General features: G+C 42.0%; 1 protein-coding gene across 1 annotated transcript in view; it reads right to left on the reverse strand.

Annotated features, from left to right (window-relative positions):
- taf6 (TAF6 RNA polymerase II, TATA box binding protein (TBP)-associated factor) overlaps positions 1 to 22,863 on the reverse strand; it is a 69,709-nt gene that overhangs the window by 27,157 nt on the left and 19,689 nt on the right. Inside the window, exons 3-5 of the mRNA XM_079814577.1 lie at positions 10,399 to 10,485; positions 10,106 to 10,259; positions 3,315 to 3,371 (exon numbers count right to left, since the gene is read on the reverse strand). Coding sequence (XP_079670703.1) covers positions 3,315 to 3,371; positions 10,106 to 10,259; positions 10,399 to 10,485 — 298 coding nt within the window. The remainder of the gene's footprint in view (positions 1 to 3,314; positions 3,372 to 10,105; positions 10,260 to 10,398; positions 10,486 to 22,863) is intronic.

Raw genomic sequence — 22,863 nt, forward strand, 5'->3', positions numbered from 1 at the left:
TGATGAGAATTGAACTGAGTTGGATGATGACATCACTGTTTTCTGCAGAGCTGCTTTATAGCCCAATTGAACTAATTAAATAATTGATGATCTTTACAATGGAACCGAATCAACACTGGACTGACTTCAGCTGAACAATGACACTTTATTCTTTTTAGAGCTGCTTTACAGCTGCTTTGAAACAATCTGTATGGTATTAAGAGCTATAAAAATGGTGACTTGAAAAAAAAAGGTGATTGATATATATAGTGTGTATATATATATATATATATATATATATATATATATATATATATATATATATATATATATATATATATATATATATATATATATATATATACACATACACACATACATATATACATATAAAACAGTGGCACCAGCTACAGATGGTGGCGACAGCACCTGATTTGGTTTCTATTTATCATAAAGTTAATTTAATAATAAAAATTACTATTGTTTTGCATTGTTTTTTTTAATAAGTGCAGTGTTTTGTTAATAAGTGCTAATAATATTACGTGTTTGTTTATTGGAAATGTAACAGTTATGCACTGAGCTTGAATTGATATGCAGATAAAAAAATATACAGTAATGTGCAAAAACCAAATTTTTATAGGGATAATGCAAATATTCTACTCTTATTAAATGTACAGTTGTTCTTTTATAGATAGTATCACACTTAACTAACCGATAGCTTCAGTGATAAAATGAGCACTCTTTACTTGTTTTCTGTGTAATTCAGTCACAATTTCAAGAAAAGTTTTGTTTTTCATGAGACTGTGACATTCTACTTTTTTTCCACTATTTACTTTTTTATATTAAGGAGTGGACATGGCAAATAATGCTAGGTACACACCAAAAGATAATCGGGCTGATTTTGGGTCGATTTCCCCCCTTCCGACAATCCTAGCTATGTCCCGATTATCTTGATGGTTCTAAATATTATCTTATCAGATTTTCCTGTGGTGTGAAGTGTGTTAAGAGTGTCCGAACCTGCTCGGAAGAACGTCGGAGCCGTCCCGATCGCGAATCGGAAATCCTGATGTGTGGGGGGAACCACGAGGACAAACGCGCGCACACTAATGTGAAACGAAATAATATCCAATCCGAAAGCGCGCTGAGAGATGAAATAGTCATGAACTGTAAGAAACTCCGACTATAAAAAAAATTATTTAAAGTTTATTTAATAAGGCAATTTCAACGAGACTAATATCTATTTTCCAAGAGACACCTGAGAACAACAATTATTTAAAAAAACATAGCAGTGTGATTTTTTTTACCATTACTCACCTCTAGCTCACTCTGTAACATCAGTGTTTCCCACACAGAGACTAATTAGTGGCGGTGTGCCACAGAATCAACACCGGCCGCCACATATTGCCCGTCATTATTCATTAACTTTTTAACGCTATTTAAAACACGCAGCGTATTCGTTCATTTCCTTTCCCTGCTCTCCCTCCATCTCTGTCACTCATGCGTCTCTCTTTCTCTCAAACCTGCTTTTGATATGAAACTTGAAAGTCTAAGCTTTTAAAATTGAATACGAAATTCAAACAATAAATAGCGTTTTGGCGCTAATGTGGCATAACAGTTAAAGCCAGAGGCGTGGAAAAACAGAGTTGCGACACGCTCTCATCTCCCGGCGGCGCGCGCGGTCACGTACGTGGTTCACGGAGCGCTCAATAGTTCCACACAAAGCAGCGCTGATACATTTGAATACACAACAGCTTCACATCACTATACAGGTATTTGCAGCAAGTTTTGGTAAACAGTACAGCATAGTTTGCATTGATTATTACATTAACCACATTTACAGTATCATTTTATTATGGAGAGTGATGATAGATGCAACATTGTTACATTAATGTTAATGTTTTTCTTGTATTTAGCCCTCAGGTATTCCTTACTAATTGGTCACACTCATACTCATTGGTGATCAAATGTGACCATACACCTTTTAACATTATTTTTCAATTAAATAAATGTTCTATATTTTAGTTTAATAATATTTATTGAATATTTTGAGGATATATTTTGGTACTAAATAGGCCTATTATTTGTGCAATAATTATGGTCAATTAATGACCACTTAAAATATTTTTGCATTATTTATATTACAATTAGTGTAGTAATTAAGGTTAAAATAGAGAATTCCAAAGCAAAGAGGCAAATTAGAGTCATTTTGTGGCTGGAAAAATAATAATTTGTATTTGTAATGCCATTACCCACCAAGTGCCTGAATGGCTCTTTAATACATATACATGTATCTAGTCGGGTTGCTCAAAGTATTGCAGATGATAACTGCTTACTTATTTTTAAGTTTTGCATTTAAATACATATTTATGATCAAACACTAGATTTCTTTATATGTGAAATTTTAAAACGTTAATAACTTACATCCTAATATTTTTAATGATACTTATATAAGCACACACACAAGTGAATATTAATGAATGCAAGCAAATATAATTTAACCCAAGAAAAGTTTAAAATAGTGCTAAAAAGGCAAACTTTCTTTATATGTACAGTAGGCTATATGAATTGATACTGAATCAAGATCGAAATCAATATTTGTGCCAATCACCGCCATGCTTATTCTGAAGTCTCGTTTGTTTACAGTCGGGACTCTGGTTGAAAATCTGTTCGTGTGTGTTGTGCTGTCTTTGTCACATCATGGCACACCACACACTATAGGAGCAAAACGGTTAAATCTAGGATTATTTGTCTTCATGTTTCTGGTCTATCACATTTTGAAAATCTTATAAGATGTAAAAAATCTTTTGGTGTGTACCCAGCATAAGTCAATAAGTGCTCATATACCACCACCTACTGGTTACAGGGGTAATTTCATGTATTTTTAAAATAAAAGTGCTTGTTAGCCACAAAGTGGCCTACATCTTTAAACTTTTAGTTTTACAAAATATCACATTAAAATTGAATAATATTTAGTAATGGGGATGCGTGATCGAGATCGGCACGTGAATGAGCTCGCACTCAGAGCTGGGAAACGGTCCATGCAGCGCAAACAAGTAGCGTGGTTCTGCTCGTCTTTTGTTTCGTTTGCAGTTTGATGTTTCTCATATGTAACAAATGGCAGCTCTTATCAGTTGGGCACTGCGGTGGAGACACCAGTGCGACCTCCAACAAAATTCAGTCGCACCAGCAGGAAAAAAAGGTCACATTCTGAATATAGTATGCAATAATAGTATGATTTGAGTATGAACTTTATCTTTATTGAAGTATAATAACATTTTACTGGGAATATGTATATTAACATATTAAACATATAGGGAATATGTTTATACTCTTACCTGGAGGTGGGTTCTCTGGTATTGCAGGCTGGACACCATCAATGCTTAACCAGTGAGCTAAAAGACGGAGACAACAGGCAATTTTCTTCTTTGTTTATGTGGGAAACAATGTCATTCAAAGATAACAAACGTAGCACGCAAATAGTGCTCCTCAGCAAGAAAAATTTTGTTTGTATATGCATGTATGTATATACAGTGGGGACATGACATGAAAAATCATGATCGGTGCATCACTAGTTTTTACATTAACTATATTTTTTAAATACAGTGGGGAGAACAAGTTCTTGATACACTGCCGATTTTGCAGGTTTGCCCACTTACAAAGCGTCTAGAAGTCTGTAATTTTTATCATAGGTACTCTTCAACTGTGAGTGAAAGAAATCCAGAAAATCACATTGTATGATTTTTAAGTAATTAACTTGCATTTTATTGCAAGACATAAGTATTTGATACATCAGAAAAGCAGAACTTAATATTTGGTACAGAAACCTTTGTTTGCAATTCATACGTTTCCTGTTGTTCTTGACCAGGTTTGCACACACTGCAGCAGGGATTTTGGCCCACTCCTCCACACAGACCTTCTCCAGATCCTTCAGGTTTCGGGGCTGTCGCTGGGAAATACGGACTTTCAGCTCCCTCCAAAGATTTTCTATTGTGTTCAGGTCTGGAGACTGGCTAGGCCACTCCAGGACCTTGAGATGCTTCTTACAACGACGCAAAACACACAGCCAGGGCAACTAAGGAGTGGCTCCCACTCCTTAGTTGCCCTGGCTGTGTGTTTCGGCTTGTTGTCATGCTGAAAGACCCAGCCACGACCCATCTTCAATGCTCTTACTGAGGGAAGGAGGTTGTTGGCCAAGATCTCGCGATACATGGCCACATCCATCGTCGTCTTGTCCCCTTTGCAGAAAAGCATACCCAAAGAATGATGTTTCCATGATGTTGGTGTTCTTGGGGTTGAACTCATCCTTCTTCTTCTTCCAAACACGGCGAGTGGAGTTTAAACCAAAAAGCTCTATTTTTGTCTCATCAGACCACATGACCTTCTCCCATTCCTCCTCTGGATCATCCAGATGGTCATTGGCAAACTTCAGACGGGCCTGGACATGCACTGACTTGAGCAGGGGGACCTTGCGTGTGCTGCAGGATTTTAATCCATGACGGCGTAGTGTTACTAATGGTTTTCTTTCAGACTGTGGTCCCAGCTCTCTTCAGGTCATTGACCAGATCCTGCCGTGTAGTTCTGGGCTGATCCCTCACCTTCCTAACGATCATTGATGTCCCACGAGGTGAGATCTTGCATGGTGCCCCAGACCGAGGGAGATTGACTGTCATCTTGAACTTCTTCCATTTGCTAATAATTGCGCCAACAGTTGTTGCCTTCTCACCAAGCTGCTTGTCTACTGTCCTGTAGCCCATCCCAGCCTTGTGCAGGTCTACAATTTTATCCCTGATGTCCTTACACAGCTCTCTGGTCTTGGCAATTGTGGAGAGGTTGGAGTCTGTTTGATTGAGTGTGTGGACAGGTGTCTTTTATACAGGTAACGAGTTCAAACAGGTGCAGTTAATACAGGTAATGAGTGGAGAACAGGAGGGCTTCTTAAAGAAAAACTAACAGGTCTGTGAGAGCCGGAATTCTTACTGGTTGGTAGGTGATCAAATACTTATGTCATGCAATAAAATGCTAATTAATTATTTAAAAATCATACAATGTGATTTTCTGGATTTTTGTTTTAGATTCCATCACTCACAGTTGAATAGTACCTATGATAAAATTTACAGACCTCTACATGCTTTGTAATAGCCTGGTCTTACCAGACTCTTGTACATTTCATTTGTACATAGAGTCTGGCCACTCTCCATTGACAAGCGTTTACTTCCTTGAAGGCGGGAACTCTGTTGAAGTTTAAAACTATTGGATCTGCCAAAGTCACTCTGGATCTGCCATAACCAATCGCTAACGTTTGTTCGTGACGTATGTCACGCGCCGTTCGCCTTTGATTCTCACATTAACTGCACACCACCTCAGTGTCAGTGATAAAACTTTGTGCATTCGGATTGTGATTTATTCACGGTGGAGAGGAGAGTTTTGTGATCGGAACGCGCTGCTCTCGTGGTGCATATCTTGTGCAATCATAACATGATTGTATATGCTGTAAATAAAATGTCATATGCTTGGTATGATAAGAATAAATGCTGCCGTAAATAACAGCCCAATTCAAATGTTTACGTGCTTTTCTTCTTTTATTTTTTGAGCGGTGATGAAATATTTTGCTCTTGTAAACACTTGCCAGCATTTAAAGGAATACAAGTCTAGAAATGCATCCAAATTACAGCACACGCAACCGCACGGTGCTCTGCAGGGGTCTAAAAATTATATAAACAGTGAATTTTTAAGTGATCTATTCTTGAAAACTCAGAGATGTGGATTCGGAGAGCAATTACATTACCACACGACCTTGGTGTTTGTCAAAAGCAGTCGGTAATTCAGCCTGGGGTTTTTTCGCGGGTGGTGGGAGACAGACGGCTTCAGCTAACTCCTTCACCACTAACGGAGCGAGCTGAAAAATACTTTTCCCGGACCACAACATCATGGCCACGGAACGGAGTTCGTTTGTTAAGGGAAGGAGGCGGGAACCGGCGAACGTTTAACAACTTTTAAAGTAAAAGCGGCAGCCCCTCACGGACGACTGCCGCGCACATACATAACAAAACGTAAACAAAACACAACTTAAAATCCAGGCCTGGTCCTCTCTCGTCCTTCACCGATGTCGCTCGTCCATATATGCCTCCGTGCTCCCTCACTCGAGACCGGTGTGTCTCATTCTCAATCACACACACCGATCTCGCTCGCTCCTCCCATGTCTCGCTCGCTCGTCCACCTCGCCACACTCCGGCTTTAACTTCTGGACATTCGTCAGCGGTGCCACACACTCGCACCTTTCACCGGCGCCATTACTGAACTACAACTCAAAAAAGCGCACAACATCAACGTCATCGCTCTCAGCCACTCCCTCTGTTCGCTGATTGGACCGGTAAAAAAATTGTTCGGGAAAAAACCTAAGCATATACAGCAGTCCCAGACGTAGTACTGTAGGAAAATGAAAATTGAGCGGAAGTATGTAGGAGGGCGGAGCCAGGCTAGCTTTGTAAGTGGGCAAACCTGCAAATTCGGCAGTGTGTCAAATACTTGTTCTCCCCACTGTGTATATATATATATATATATATATATTAGGGATGCCACAATTCTCAATATAATATTGAACCGTTCGGTACGGCCTTGACGGTTCAATACGCGCTTGTGAATTGCGGTTTTTCGGTTTTGCATTTAATTAAGTATTTTTCTACAAATTCCATAATTTGCCTCCATCCCAATACTGAACAACGTGACATACATTCACATCACACGTTAGTGGTGGAGTTATACTCACGGAACACTATAGTTATTCAAAATCACGAAAGTTCATCATTTGCATGTGTTTTAAAGCCTTGCCGGTGTCCTGACATTTCATCCTACCCGTCAGATTGTCCTACCAAGGCTTACTGCGCATGCCCACATCAATATTTTTTATTTTTATTTTTTATATTTACATTTTAAGGGTAGGTTTAGGGTAGGGATAGGGGTAGGTGTGGATATTAATGGATATTAATAAAGCAAATCACATTAATATGATTCTTGTAGCACAATCTGATAGGTAGCATTTTACATCCATATTTAATATTTATTTATTTAAAATATTTACATAGTTTTAAGGGTAGGTTCAGGGTAGGGGTAGGTATGGATATTAATAAAGCCTCAAATCAGATGAATATGATGCTGGTAGCACAATCTGATAGGCAGCATTTTTTTGCTGTCGAATTGTGCTACCTACTGTTTTATTGGGAGGTAGCAAAATCTGACAAGGTAGGACAAATCGACAGAACACCGGCTCATTCGCGTGCATATGCACTGTTTTAACATGAGCTTCACAGAGGCGCACACTAAACGCATGTCAAACACGTGATTACTGGACTAAGTAGTCTTACTGCGCTAATACTGTCAAATACACACAAGGTTAATATAAACACAGTCGGTTATGTCTAAAGTGAAAGTAAAATCGCGTGTGTCTGTATATCAGCAGCTGTATATCAGCAGCGAAAGCAGCGCAGCCTATAGTGAACACGCTGTCCTTAAAGGGACAGTTCACCTCTAAAATTATGTCATTATTTACTCACTCTAATATTGTTCCAAACCTGTATTCATTTCTCATTTTTGAGTGAACTATCCATTTAATGTTAATACAACAACAAAACACAAAGAGAAAATCACTCACTGCTCTTGACTGAAGAACTTTAATACAGTAGCTTTAATAAGAATCAGTGTATATTTTATAGTGAAGTCTATGTAGTGTTTTATTTGTACATTTATTCATTCAATTTCATACTTAAATGCTGCTGTACAGCTATGAGCTGCCAGTGTAAATCTTATATATATATATATATATATATATATATATATATATATATATATATATTTTTTTTTTTTTTATTATTTTATATTATACAATACACTAGGAATGTGTCCAAGGGTTTTTTTTTTAAAGTAAAGTTTTAAGTTTAAGTAAGGTTTTTCAATTCTTTTAAGTAAAATAAAGAAAGAGTATTGCAATTAAAAAATAGTCTTTTTTCTCCTTAACCTCTTGCGGTTCCTGTCGCTTAAGAATAGAATAGCAAAAAACTGATGTGACAAGCCATCAGAACCGAACCGAACCGAAAACCGTGGTTAAAAACCGAGGTATGTATTGAACCATGGACTAACTGTATTGTTGCATCCCTAATATATATACACATCAAGGCATATGTTAGTGGGTGGGATATATTAGGCAACAAGTGAACATTTTGTCCTCAAAGTTGATGTGTTAGAAGCAGGAAAAATGGGCAAGCGTAAGGATTAGAGCGAGTTTGACATGGGCAAAATTGTGATGGCTAGACAACTGGGTCAGAGCATCTCCAAATCTGCAGTTCTTGTGGGGTGTTCCCGGTCTGCAGTCGTCAGTATCTATCAAAAGTGGTCCAAGGAAGGAACAGTGGTGAATTGGCGACAGGGTCATGGGCAGCCAAGGCTTATTGATGCACGTGGGGAGCGAAGGCTGGCTTGTGTTGCATATGGGGCTGCATAGCCGCAGACCAGTTAGGGTGCCCATGCTGACCCCTGTCCAATGCCGAAAGCACCAACAGTGGGAACGTGAGTATCAGAACTGGACCATGAATGGAAGAAGGAAGAAGAAGGTGGCCTGGTCTTATGAATCATGTTTTCTTTTACATCACGTGGATGGCTGGGTGCCTGGTTGCTTACCTGGGGAACACATGGCACAAGGATGCACTAAGGGAAGAAGGCAAGCCGGCAGAGGACGTGTGATGCTTTGGGCAATGTTCTGCTGGGAAACCTTAGGTCCTGCCATCCATATGTGGATGTTACTTTGACACGTACCACCAACCTAAGCATTGTTGCAGACCATGTACACCCTTTCATGGAAACAGTATTCCCTGGTGGCTTTGGCCTCTTTCAGCAGGATAATGCGCCCTGCCACACAGAAAAATGGTTCAGGAATGGTTTGAGGAGTACAATATCGAGTTTGAGGTGTTGACTTGGCCTCCAAATTCCCCATATCTAAATCCAATCGAGCATCTGTGGGATGTGCTGGACAAATAAGTCTGATCCATGGAGGCCCCACCTCGCAACTTACAGGACTTAAAGGATCTGCTGCTAACATCTTGGTGCCAAATACCACAGCATACCTTCAGGGGTCTAGTGGAGTCCATGCCTCGACGGGTTAGGGCTGTTGTGGCCGCAAAAGGGGGACCAACACAATATTAGGAATGTTATGCCTGATCGATGTATATATTAGTGCTGTCAAATCGATTAAAGCAACAACAAAAAAATAATGAGCTAAATAGTGTTTTTTTTATTAGATTTTCAGCATTTTATGAAAAATATGTATAATTTATTTTTCCACTCGTCTACTATCTTGAAACCATTTTTTACTGATCTCACTTACAATGCATTCTGGGAAGGACACATTTGATGCTAACTTATGGCTTTTCCACTGCGTGGTACGGCTCGGCTCGGTTTGCTTTTCCACTGTGTGGTACGACTCAGCTCGGCACAGCACGGCTCAGCTCAGCTTGCTTTTCCACTGCAGTAGTACCGCTTCAAGTGGGTGGGATTACGTTGTAGATGCGCCGCCTCTACTGCCGCGACATCATCGTAAACGCTACACAAAAACATGCGCGAAACAGGAGCAATGGAGCATATCGAAGGAATGGTGTTCTTGATTCTCGGCATGTGTTTTTTTTTCACCTTACAATGGAAAAATTTGGGCAAGTCGTGTGAATGATACTGCCATGGCTGTTACTGCTAGCGGGTTTGGTGTCGCAAATCTAATGACGTTAGTAGTGACGATTCTCTCTGACCAATCAGTGATCTGTAGTGTTTACACGTCACAATTTAGTATCGGTACGGCACGCTTGGAACCCCAACCAAGGTGGTACTGTTTAAGCAAGCCGTACCATGCAGTGGAAAAGCGCCGCCATACCAAACTGTACCGAACCGTACCAAGCCGTACCATGCAGTGGGAAAGCACCATTAGTATTTAGCAAAAACAAGGTATTCTAAAAGGCGAGAAAAATTATGCTGTGTTCCTTTTGGAACAGCTTTTGAGTCAGGACAGTGTCTATAATGCTATATATGCTAAGGCTTGCATCTAAATGGCAAATAATTTGGTTTCATATGAGGAATGCTTGTTAATTACCTTTGAGTGAAACATCAAGAGGAACTCGAGGGAGGGGTGTGTTGATGATGTCACTAAGATCCACTTCCTTTTCTTCATAAAAATGCAATTCTCTGCCACCTCCACTTGCAAAACGAAACGGGATGAACTCTTGAGACTGGAATCCATATAGCGGCTAAAGGAGACAAGTACAATTAAAGAAAAACTTGCTATACATAGGAGAAAGAATTTGTGAATGGTACTGAATGTTGTGGTTCACCAAGCATGAATTAGACAGAGGAAACAAAAGACTCACTTCATCGCAGTTTTCTTACCTCCACGTTTTTTAGTTTAAGAGCATGGTCAATGTCACCAGTCATAAGTTTGCGTCTTTTCCCATGGTGCATAAACTTAAGTGCATCCTGTGGGAGATATCACATCAACACTTAAATAACACCTTCAGATTTTCTGTGCAATCTCTCAAATGGACATGAATGCACATTTCTACAAACAGTTATTACACTATCACCAGATTATTATAACCAGCTATCATATGAGTATTTGATCTAAAAGGAAACATTATGCATTTTAGATTGATTCTGCAAATTTCGAATAAGGGTGGTTGAAACAAATGTGTTTTCACAGTGTTTTCCACAGGTTTTTTTAGACAATGGCAGGTGAGCCTCGAACCCTCTACTGGGGTCAACAGGCAAGCTGGAAGAAAATTTTTATTTTCAAAGCTTTCTCATTTCTCAATGTACCCATTATAGGGGTGTAACGGTACACGTATTCGTATTAAACTGTTTCGGTGAAGGGCTTTCGGTTTGGTGCACGCGTGTACCGAAAGGTTATGAATGTAATCTTTAACAGTTAACAGTCGGCTTGTTTAAAGTGCGGAACACACTTCAATCCGAGTTCCCACACGAACATATTGAGTATTCAGTCCATTTTATCACGAAATTTAAAGCTACACTATGTAACTTTTCCGTCCACTAGAGGTCGCCTGTTCAAAACAAAGGCGTAGTTTGATGACGCCACGTTTGAGCGCAGAATCTTGGGACATGTGATCTTCACCTCACAGCCGGTGGAAAACAGTCAGGATAGGACTCGGGCAGAAATCATGTTGATGGATGCGATTATTAACATTACTGTAGTCTGAAGCAGAGCAGGAGCGAGTGTTGTGGAGCTGAGCAAGGCAGGAGCGATTGAAGATCGGGACTGTTATTATGGCATAGTCGCCGGCAGGACTTTTATTATGACACGGTTGCCGGCGCCACTTCCTCTTTTCCAGTCATGAGTATATGAGGTAACGCAGCTCTGTTTATCGTATTAGATATATCTGAGTGTGTTGAAAAGGAAGTTATGACGTTCCCTCGGCGGCTGCTATGACACTTGTTCACACTGCAGTGAGAGTAAAGTGTTTCACTGAATAAAACCGGAAACCGAGGGTGACGCAGATATGACACAATCGACAGGCGACTCCCTCAAACGCATAGCTCACACGTCCCGGTTCCTTGGTTAAAATAGCAATTTTCTCACGATTTACAAATAGTTGAAAACATTTGGGATATTCTAAGTACTCAACTGAACAAAATATATAACACTGGCCTAGTAGTTTCTGGATATTTTACTGCAAAAATCCTACATAGTTCACCTTTAAACGATAAATGCCGCTTTAACGCTCTTTAAGAATGTGAAACTTGTGTGATGATGTTTTATGGTCTATTTATATGTGATTGTTAATCGTATGTTACCTTGTCCTGCCCAGGGGCTACAGATGAAATTTAGCTTGTAGCTAATTCTGGTGTGGCTGAGTGCCATACACTGTCCCTGTTAAATAAACGAATAAATAAATAAATAAATAAATAAATAATGTGACGTGACTGATAGACGCGTATCAGTTCAACTTCAAGCGGCAGCGCACGGCGTGCGAGTGAATGCGATCATCTCTTCCTAAAGAATAAACATAAATTAATATCTCTTAAGGTATGTTGAGGATACATTACAACTTACTGAAATGTATCATATGTCGTGTAATCGCTCCATCTGTGTTTCAACCGCAGAAAGACAATAAAACAGCTTGTAAACAATGTCATGTAGAATCACGTTTACCTCAGAAGTCATTCAGTGTCCACAGCTGTTAGCTCACTAGAGAAATCAACTCTTTCACTGAATACATGCACTATATTAGCCTATATATTAATTATATTAGCCTATATATATTCATTTTATACTACTTAGCCTGTTAGTGATGTCTTGGTTATTTAATGTATGTTTAAATAAACCTGTCATGAAAATTACAGCCACTAAATGATTATATTTCAACAACGAATAATAATAATTAGATTTAGAAGTTAATGCAAAAACTGCCTTATGTAAAGCTTATGAGTGTTGATTATTATATCTAAAAATAAATAGCAACTGAATTTAGCTATTAGTTTGGGCTCTGTTGTTAATCTTTAACAGCAATATGTAAATAAGGGCTCCCTATATAGTTTACAGCAATATCTTTTTTAATAAACTTTTAGTTATAACTGAATTCATTTAAGGACAGACACATTTTTTTTTCATTAAACCACTGTTGAATAAAAATTAATAAAAAGCAATTTTGTAAAACTACTGTACCGAATCCGTAATGAACCGTGAATTCAAAACCGAGGTACGTACCGAACCGTCAGTTTTGTGTACTGTTACACCCCTAACCCATTATTATACTTGATCTATAGATAAAGGTCTGTAGATTTGCATAAAATGACTTTGTCTTGCTAGAGTTTATTGCCGTTTCTAAATGATGTGGTCCTCGCACCAGGTGCCTATTAGATCAAAACACTAGAGTAGAGAGGATTATGAATTGGCATCACATGCTCAGTATTCGCTGTAACATATTGCTTTTAAGCGTACAATTCTGCCCCTGGGATGTGTATAAGCAATTTGTGCCACTCTTTATATAAAAGTAAAGCAAGAGATTTCTGAGAAACGCTGTTGAAAGTGCATCGGACCGAGCACCAAAACACCAATCAGCATATACACTCATGATGGTGGAGGAGAGAAAGGGAGCAAGAGGGAGATTTGAGAGAAAGACATTACAAAAGAGAAAAGGTCAGAGGAATATCACTGGAAAAAGAAGGGTTATGATCAGGCAAGAGCTTTAGGACCCGCGTTAATATTAGAAAAGCTTTCCAGCATTGTAGAGAGACAATTGGGAAGACCTGAAAATGGACATTGAGGTTGCGTTGTTTCTGCTCCATACATAAGGAACATTGTTTTTTCTGTTTCACAGACCCAAGATATGCTGTTCTTGCAATGTTAGCTACAGTAACAGGACTGTTTTAAATGCCATAGTTTGTCTGGAGCTGATATGTTGCTGGCAACTATAAACAAACTCTTGCGTGTATATGCTCTAGTGCACTGTAGCATTATTTTACTTCGCTTCAGTTATGATAAAGAGACCTCCACTCTTGCATTGCATGTTCATGCATTCGGGGGCAGAGCAATGAAGGGAGGGGTCTGTTTGTATGGGTTGATTTCAAATAGTGTTCAAACATTGTTTCTCGAAATAGCTTAATGCACCGTTAAGCCCTTCATATTAGGAAAGGTGTGCGCATCTGGTTTTGTTGCATCTATCATATATTGTCGCCCTGTTAAAAAGCTGTGCAATAAATTTAAAATAAACATCTTTTAATTTTATAGTATTTATTTTAGTGCTGTCAACGTAAACGTGCTTTAACGCATGAGACAAGACTGTCCTGACACACACACACGACGCTCAGAAAGACGCACGCCAGTATCGTGTGCACTGACAGCGCGCCAGAATTGAGTTCTCTTTCGCGGTTGAGCTAATAATAACAAGACACAATTATGCCAAAATGTCAGTTCCCTTTCGAACGGTCAGTTCGTACTGCGTCGAAGACGCTATATGGGGAATTCTCCAATTCTCGAATATACTGAAGTAATTTGTAAAAGCACGCAGTGCTACTGCCCAGTCAAAACAGTGTTGAGACATCTCGCACGCTATTGGCTGGCAAGTGGGAACTGCATGAACCAATGGCAGAACAGCGTAATCTGAGCGAACCAATGGGTACAAAGCCCGCGAAGCTGAGCGCAGAAACCCGCGAAAGGGGCATATAAAATACGCTGTTACTGTCAAAAACGTCAGATTAATTTCCTTCAGCGATGATCTACGGTCCTCGCTGATAAACTCGAACTACACCACCTTTCACCATGAATTGACGAGCCTGCAGCGGAATAGCAAGCTAGCCAGCCCGGGCATCCTGCGAGAGTCAGTGGCCTGCTGTATTTCAGCGCTCTCAAATCGCCAGCGATCCCTCGAGCTGTCACGCCATTCCCCTGCGCTCTTTGGTGAAACACTACGGTGTATACTTTCTGTACAATACTGAGAAAAATATATTGCTTGTGTGGCATGTGCAGTACTTACCTGCACTAGGAGGATAACCACGACGGGTGCGTGATCTGTCTGGGCAAGGCCCACGCGGACGCTGCTCTCGCCGGGTCCGACTGCTCTCACTGCGAGGGTATGCCCATTTCCTCCCTCCGTTCGCGGATAGTGCTCTTTTCAGAGCACGACCCTGTCCCTCGCGCTCTCACGTTCCTCTTTCCGTCCGAGCCTCGGCGGGAAAAAACGGTGGAGCCAGAGGGCTGAGTATACCGAGGCTAGCGAGTTCACGTCGGCCCAGTGCCCGTGTGCCTCGTCTTCGTCTCACAAAGATGTTTCCCCTGTGACGTTCTCTCGATCGGACCTGCTCCCTCCGCTCAACGCCAAGGGCCTGGTCTCATTCGGCGGCAATGAGGAAGACGAATCCACACGATTACCAACGTCTCGCTCTTCCTTTTCTCTCACTCGGGCCGCGATAAGAAGCGATGCGTACAGAGAATGCCAGAGTGGACGAGCACACTAATGCCGGAGCTTCCCGCATTACTCGCTCTCTGACTGCTAATTCAGCGCTATAGAACCACTCAAAAGTCCTGCTGTGGCCGGATTACCTCCACAGACTTCCTTTACATTCTCTCAATCCCTTCGGTTCAGGTGACTGGAGATGTAAATATTGCAGTCAACTAGCCTGTTGTCAAACACGCTAGTCTGCACACCAACGCTGTTTTTAAAGGGGTCATAGAATGGTACATGCACTTTTACAAGTTGATTATACGGAAATGTGTGTTGGCAGTGCCTGTACACAACCATCCTATAATGATAAAAATACATCCAGTGTTTTTTTTTAATCTCCTTATATATTTTCCCCTGTCTCAAATCGAGCCGTCTGATCGTGTGACGTTACACGGTGTACGCCCCTCCTAAGATTGTTGATTGACAGCAGTGTTTCAACACAGACCCGCCCTGAGCGAGCTGTCATCAGTCCGCCATTGTTGATACGCTGGAGCAGAATGGCGTCTAAGCGATTGTGGTGTTGTGTTGTTGTTGGGTGTAATAACGAACACAGCAGTCATTTTGATGTTCCTAAATCCGAACCGCTGAAGACCCAGTGGCTGCTGAGTTTTGTTTTAGAAGGGAATATTCCCCCTGATCAACGTCAATGTTTGCGCGAATCATTTCTCAGCAGACTGCTTTATAAACGAGCGTCAGTATAAAGCAGGTTTTGCTAATAAGCTGCTCTTGAAAAAAGGATCGTGTTCCTGCTGCACCTCAGGAAGATGTGAGTGTAACGTTTTATTAACCTTTATATTAATCTTTGCAAATCGCTTGCACGCTTCACGATGAATGAGGCTAAAGTTTACAGGGTAAGTTACATTACGGCATGCTTTCTGTGTATGACGTTCTCAATATAATTCATAATCCCACGTTTATAATGAACAACGCGTTATGTTTGTTATTACAAACTGTGTAAGTTACTCGGGTGATAAAGTTAACGTGGTAACACTACACTAAGCTTACTTTTGTACATGGTTTATAACGGTGTCTGTTACTGATTAAGAAGTAATGTAAAAAAAAATATCTTATAACATAACATCAATCTGTCAATGAACTAACACATCAGTAAACACATAGCAACTACGCTACTCTGCCAGTACAAAGATAGATCAAAGTGACATGACGTTAACCAACCATTCAGAAACGTTCGTCATCTGTTCCTGGTCCGACTCCGGTTCAAAATGATAAGGTTGCTTAGATGTGTCTTCAGAGACTCCCGTTGCCATTATTTCTCGAAAATATACCCTCAAATGTTGTCAAGGCAACACTCCACGTGTGTTGTGTTGTTGTGACGGGTCGAACCGAACGCCCCACAGAGCAGAGGGGGCGGGGTGAGCAAAGCTCATTATCATTTAAAGTCACATACACTGAAATGACTTGCTGAAAACTAAGATGGTTTTGACCAGGTAAAATGAGTGTTTTCTTACAATACTAATGAGAATTTTTAATTAAAGTATATTACAAACTTTTCATTTAGACACTAAAGAATCATATTAACTTGTACAAAAATGTCATTCTATGACCCCTTTAACAACGGCCTTACTAAAATACGCGCACCTTGCACATAAGCACTGTTCTCACCGATTATCGCTCGCTTGCTCGTGCCGCAAGAGCTCTCTAGCTGTGTCCCAAAGTGAAGGGTGCGCACTTCGAAGGCCGTGCACTTCGAAGGCCAGGCCAGGCCACGCCTTCGAAGTGCACAAAGGGCGAACTGAGGGACAGGGTTGCCAGGTCTGCACAACAAAACCCCTCCTTTGCAAATCAAAAGTAGCGGTATCACGGCCAAAATGTGGCAAAATATGCCAAAACGCGGGGGGCACCCGGTAGAAATATTGCTAAAGTAAAGACAACTTAAACCTGTGGACTATAGACTACAAATAACCCACACCAACAGTAAATGCAGCCTAATTCATGACTTGGCAACACTGAACCGAGCTGCGTTGAATGGGCTAGAAGGTGTGTGACAACTGATAGCGGATGTTCGCGAGGAGATTTTAAAACGAGAAATGGAGCAGAAAAGTTTTTTGTTTTTTTTGCTTTTTATGCATTTTATTGGATTTTGACATGCTTCAAAGCCTGCCACGATGGGAGACCGGACCATAAGCACGTAAATCGGTAGCCTATGGTAAAATATTTAATCATTAAGTTGCAACTATTGTTTATTATGTTATATGTAACTGTTACAATATATTTTAAACATTTAGCCTATGTCCAAGTCTTTATTTAAGTACTTATTTTTATTCAACTCACATCATCTCAGATGCATTATGACATGGCAGCCGTCGACCGATTCAGCCCCGCAAACCTGCGGACAGTGGAAATATGAACTCATCCCAGATGAAGATTATGTCCCGCTGGCACAGGCCTGGGGCCCGTTTCAGTAAGGAGGTTCAACCAACTCTGAGTTTAAACCTGAACTCTGAGTTGACTTACTCTGAGATGGGAAACTCTGAGTTTTGGGTTTCAGAACAGCTGAATTGAGGTAGTTCAATCAACTCTGAGTAGACTGACTCTGAGTTAAGCACATGCACTCCAACTATGAAAAGCCACGATCAATGGAGCTCCGAAATTATGATTCACCATGGCAACAGCACCCAACAAAAAGACGCTCGCATACTTCCGGGTCAATATGTAAGTTTAATTCTTAATTATTTTAATTACGTTTATTTTTCATGGTATCCAAAAGGCAAAAAAAGAATGTGGCAGCAGCTAAAAATGAAAAATAAAAACATAATTCAATCAGGTAAAGCTTTAAGCATAAAATGTTCATGGGTGTAGGTTTAATGACTTTTGAACATTTGACATATTAAATAAATATAATTCAGTGTCAGCAGCTTTTCCCACCTAGACACTTTTCACAGACTGATGACGTGTTTTAATGGTCATCAATATCGTAAATCCTGCAACGTTTTTTGTATTTATTTTTTTAAATGTATGTATATTTATAACACTAATACTTTGTATTATATTACTTTTGCATCAAATTACAAAAAACAAATTACCGCTGCTGTGAGGGTGTTTCTAATAAAGCGTCTATGGGAGTGAAGGTAAAAAATAATTTATTTCTCTCTCTTCACTGCCGTTATCAATCTCACTCTATTTTTTCCCTCTTTTGGAAAGTTGTGAAATCACTATTGTTGAGTTTTTCTTTTGCTATTTGAGCAAATGGGGACACAAAAATATATATTCAATGTATTCTTTCATTCACCGCTATAAAAGTTAACCCAACTATGATGACTTCAGCTTCAGAAATCCATAAATGTGAAAAGGGTCTATGCTCTTTCACATAATGAAATGTTCTCTAATCCCACCTGTTAAATTTATTAATCAGGGTAATGACATTAACATTTGACTTCTACTCAGGCCAGCCAAACACCAGCACCACTGACAGATGAAGAGGAGATGGAGGAAGAATATTAACATCCATCAGGAAAAAGAAAGAATTTGTAGGAAATAAAGAGGACCATAAAAATTGTAAATAAATGTATTTATCAGCTGTAGTGGTTATGGCATATATCTCGTACTACCATCTGGCAGCATCCTTCCATTCCACACAATAATCAGTTTTCAGAAAGTGTGATGATGGGAATATGAGTGTCATCAATGCGTCCAACCACTGGAAATCCTAAAGGAAATTCTAATTATTAGGGTTAGGGATAATTCTAGAGGTTTATCAAGTGAACGTCAGGATCCTGTATAAAAGGACATGCCATTTTTGTCACTTTGACAGTGTCCTCATGATGAAATATGAGCAATGAATGAATGTACCTCCACTGCAAAAATGCTTTTCTTACTATGTATTTTTGTCAAGTGGCAGATAATATAATTTGTTTTAAGTAAACTTCGCTTACTTTAGATTTAGATTAAATTTATATTTTTTTTATATTTGTACTTGAAATACGACCAAAATACTCAGCATGAAAAGCATTTGTGGCGTTTGAATGAATGAACGAAGTATTTAAACACCTCTGGCGCTTTAAAAAGGGAGGAAACTGAAAGAAACTCTGGGTTTACCAAAGCAAACCTGCTCCTGACCAGGTTAGGTTCACAGAGTAAGTTACCCTAGTAACTGACTCTGAGTATAAGTTACCTCTCTTTCAGAAACGGGCTTGACTTACCCTGCTTTCTCGGGTTTGACATACCTCCCATTCTGAAACAGAAAACTCAGAGTTTCCCTTATTTCAGGGTTAACATACTCAGAGTTCTCTTACGAGAGGTTCTCTCGTATTGCGTAAGTTCCTTACGCTACGGGGAAGTATTCTTTCTTTGAGATTTCTGAAAAACACAAAATTATCCTTAATTTTGTAACATTGTCAACGCAGTGCGGCAGCCTGGCAGACCATAGCAGGCTATTCCAGCGTGCTATTGGCTGCTCTGCTGGCAACTGCAGCAGCCTATTGGTGAGCCCGCGTGACGTGGCGACCAATGAGGGCGCTTCGCGCCCACCTGGCTTCATTTGCCTACAGGTGGGGCGTGGCCACGTGTATATAAGCAGGGCTCACGGGCTGCATATTCGGTTTTCTTTTCTTCAGCGAAGCCCTTCGCAACGCTGAATCTGGAACCCGCCGCCGTGACCACGCAGACAAGCAAGCAGACGACAGCGCCTGAGGAAGCCGGCAGCATCGCGCCACCTTCAGCCATCCGTGCCTGCTCTGCTATCCGGCAGCCCATATCCTTTACGCTCAAGTGTTGTCGCCGCTGCGTCACACTTTTCACAAAAAGAGCCGAGCGTTTGATGCAAAATGTCTCGTTCCACCTGCGGCTCGTGTCACGCGCAGCTCAGCTCCGGGGACCGCCATGTGATCTGCGCTCTCTGCCTGGGCCGTGATCACGCCGCCGCCGCACTTCTCGCCGGCGGATGCCAGGAGTGCGAAGAACTGACGATGTCGACCCTGCGGGCTCGACTCGTCCTGTTCGACGATGATATCCCTCCAGTCCCTGCTACGCCGCGCAGAAAGAAGCGCCGCTCGCAGCGGACTCCGGAGTTCGCCGAGAGAAGCTCGCCGGAACCTTTCCCGCCCGCTTCACTCTCGCCTTCCCCGCCCCCACCCCAGGCCGCCATTTCTGTTGCCGCCTCCGGGGATGAGGCGGATGCGGCCGCGGAACGCGCCGACAGCTGCTCCATCATGGCTTCCGACAGCGAGGACTGGTCTTCCGCGACCTCTTCAGTCCGGGGCTCCGGATGCTCTCGAGCGGGTGAGGACGCCGAACTTTTGCGCCTTCTCACCCGGGCTGTCGAGCAGCTAGGCCTCGAATGGGCCCCGCCCAAGGTGGCAGCGTGCGCCCACCTCCAGGACTGCACCCTTTCTGCCAGAGCTTCACGAGGAGCTCGCAAAGTCCTGGAACGCGCCATTCTACGCGAGGGTCTCGTCTCAGGCTTCTTCGACGCTCTCACAAGTTGACGGCGCGGCTGAGAAAGGCTACAACGCTATCCCTCCGGTGGAAGAGGCGGTCGCAGCGCACCTTTGCCCGCCTTCCGGTTGGCGCTCAAAGGCTGCCCTCCCGTCTAAGGCCTGCAGAGTGACGTCATCGCTGATCGGCCGCGCTTTCGCTGCTTCCGGTCAAGCTGCGTCTGCTCTGCACTCTATGGCCGTGCTGCAAATCCTCCAAGCTAATCTCCTCCGCGACCTGGACGAGAAAAGCTGTGACGCTGAGTTAATCACGGATTTGCGAAGCGCGACGGATCTATCCCTTCGCACCACCAAGACCGCAGCACAGGCCCTCGGACGCTCTATGGTAGGGCTGTGCAATTAATCGAATTTCGATTTCGATTTCGATTTTGCCTCCCAACGATCACCAAAATAGTACAATCGAGAAAAAAACGATTATTTTGCCTTGCGTTCTGAATGAAACGCGCACGCGCTCATCCGCCCCTCCCGAAGCCACAAATCTCTCAGGTCGTGAGTCTCGTGTGCATATCATCCGCTGGAATTTAAAAACTCGGCGCGAGTAAAGATGGCAGAAGGAGGGCAGTTACAGCAGCGTTTGGTGAGCAAAAAAGGCAAAACCAACTCTGTTGTCTGGGAACAGTTTGGCTTCGAGGAATCAGACGACGAGCAGAAACATGCTACGTGCAAGATTTTCTACATGGTAGTGGCTGCAACGCAAGGGAACATCACGAATTTGTTTAACCACTTGAAAATTAAACAGAGTGACCTATGACAATCTAATAAAGAAACAAAAACTGACGAGAGCAGGGGTGCCGTGTAAACGTCCTTTTTTCCCCTTATATTTTTCAAATAATTCTCTCTTTGTAAACTTTGTTCAATGCATGCGAGTGCTGCCGTATGTTTGAATATGACCAGTCGTTTCACCGTCATCACCCGGGTTTAGTGCCAGAAGACGCGAATGAGAAGCCACGCGCGCTGTGAGGAAATGTGTCTCTGTGCGCTCATCCGAGAGCGCGCACACGTCTCTCAGCGCGCAAATATTGAGTTCTCTTTCAAGTCTTGCTCTTGAACGGACAAACTCACACAAAACGTATGTCAACATGTCCATCTTGATGAGTATCCTAGCAGACATAGTCTGTATATGCCTTAAGTGAACTTTATACAGTCGAAAAAGACGACGCATATCCGATCCGGATTGAATAGCTTTTGTAAGTTTAATAGGATTCATCTTTAATTTATGCACTCAAATATGCAATGTTATTTTACATTTGAGACATTTCTGTACCTGAAAACTAATGTTAGACGTACCTGAAAAGCATATCTAGCCGAACCATATTGTTGATCTTATTTATTTGTGATTATCATTTTTACGTGAATACTTTTTTACTTTGATTTGAATATGTTATATTATTTATTTTAATAGTTCAAAAAGTACAACAAATGTTACAATTTCAATTGAATTGTTGAAAGGTGTATTTTTAATAAATACAACACATTCCCAAAGTCATGTGAAATAATCGTGTTACATAATCGTGATTTCAATATTGACCAAAATAATCGTGATTATGATTTTTTCCATAATCGAGCAGCCCTACTCTATGGCCTCCCTCACGGTAGCTGAGCGCCACCTCTGGCTCACGCTCGCGGACATGCGAGAAACAGAGCGCGCGGCCTTCCTAAATGCCCCGCTCTCTCCGTCTGGGCTCTTCGGACCAGCGGTCAAGGGGATCGTCGACCGTTTCTCCGAAGTGCAGAAAACGACGCAGGCCATGAACCTTTTCCTGCCTCGACGCCCCGGTGCTAGCAATAGCTCCGTTGCTCGCCGTCCTCGTGACCAGCCAGCAACGAGCTCCGCGCAGCGCCCAGCGCGGCCCCCTTCGTCTCAGCGAAGACCGAGCGGCCGCCCCAGATCGCGCTCTTCCAGCCGTGGTAAGCCGCCTCCACCTCGGGGCCCCCGGCTTAGGATCGCGCTGAAGCCCGAGCCTCCAAAGTCCTCCTAGCCAGAGGCAAGAAACGACGGTTAAGTCCCGCCGCGGCCGGACCACCGTCAAAACTCTCTTTCCTGTCAGCCCCCACCACTGTGGCTGCTGCAGATGGATTTCACGCAGCCAACGAGCCGGCAAAAACGCCTTCTCGCCTGTCAATAACCGCCGTTTTTACGGCGAACCAGAGAAATCACAAAAGTTGCATTATTTCTGGTTGCACGGCTCACGCCGTATGTGTTTCAAATGCAGTAAATGTGCCCACTTTTCTGTGTTCACCCCTGCACACAAGCACTATAAACCCTGTGTCCCCCACTCACATAAAGCGGCCACCGGCCGCTCGAGTGCTAGAGTTAGGTCACGTGTCCGCTTGTTTGCGTCCACGACTAACCACCACACGCGCGGTCACACAGCCACTCTTAACCGGTCATGTTCCACGCGTAAGAGTTGTGCCCGCTCAAACGCGCTCACACATTTTTGTGA

This window comes from Gobio gobio (genome assembly GCF_949357685.1).
Source record: "Gobio gobio genome assembly, chromosome: 4".
Taxonomy (NCBI): domain Eukaryota; kingdom Metazoa; phylum Chordata; class Actinopteri; order Cypriniformes; family Gobionidae; genus Gobio; species Gobio gobio.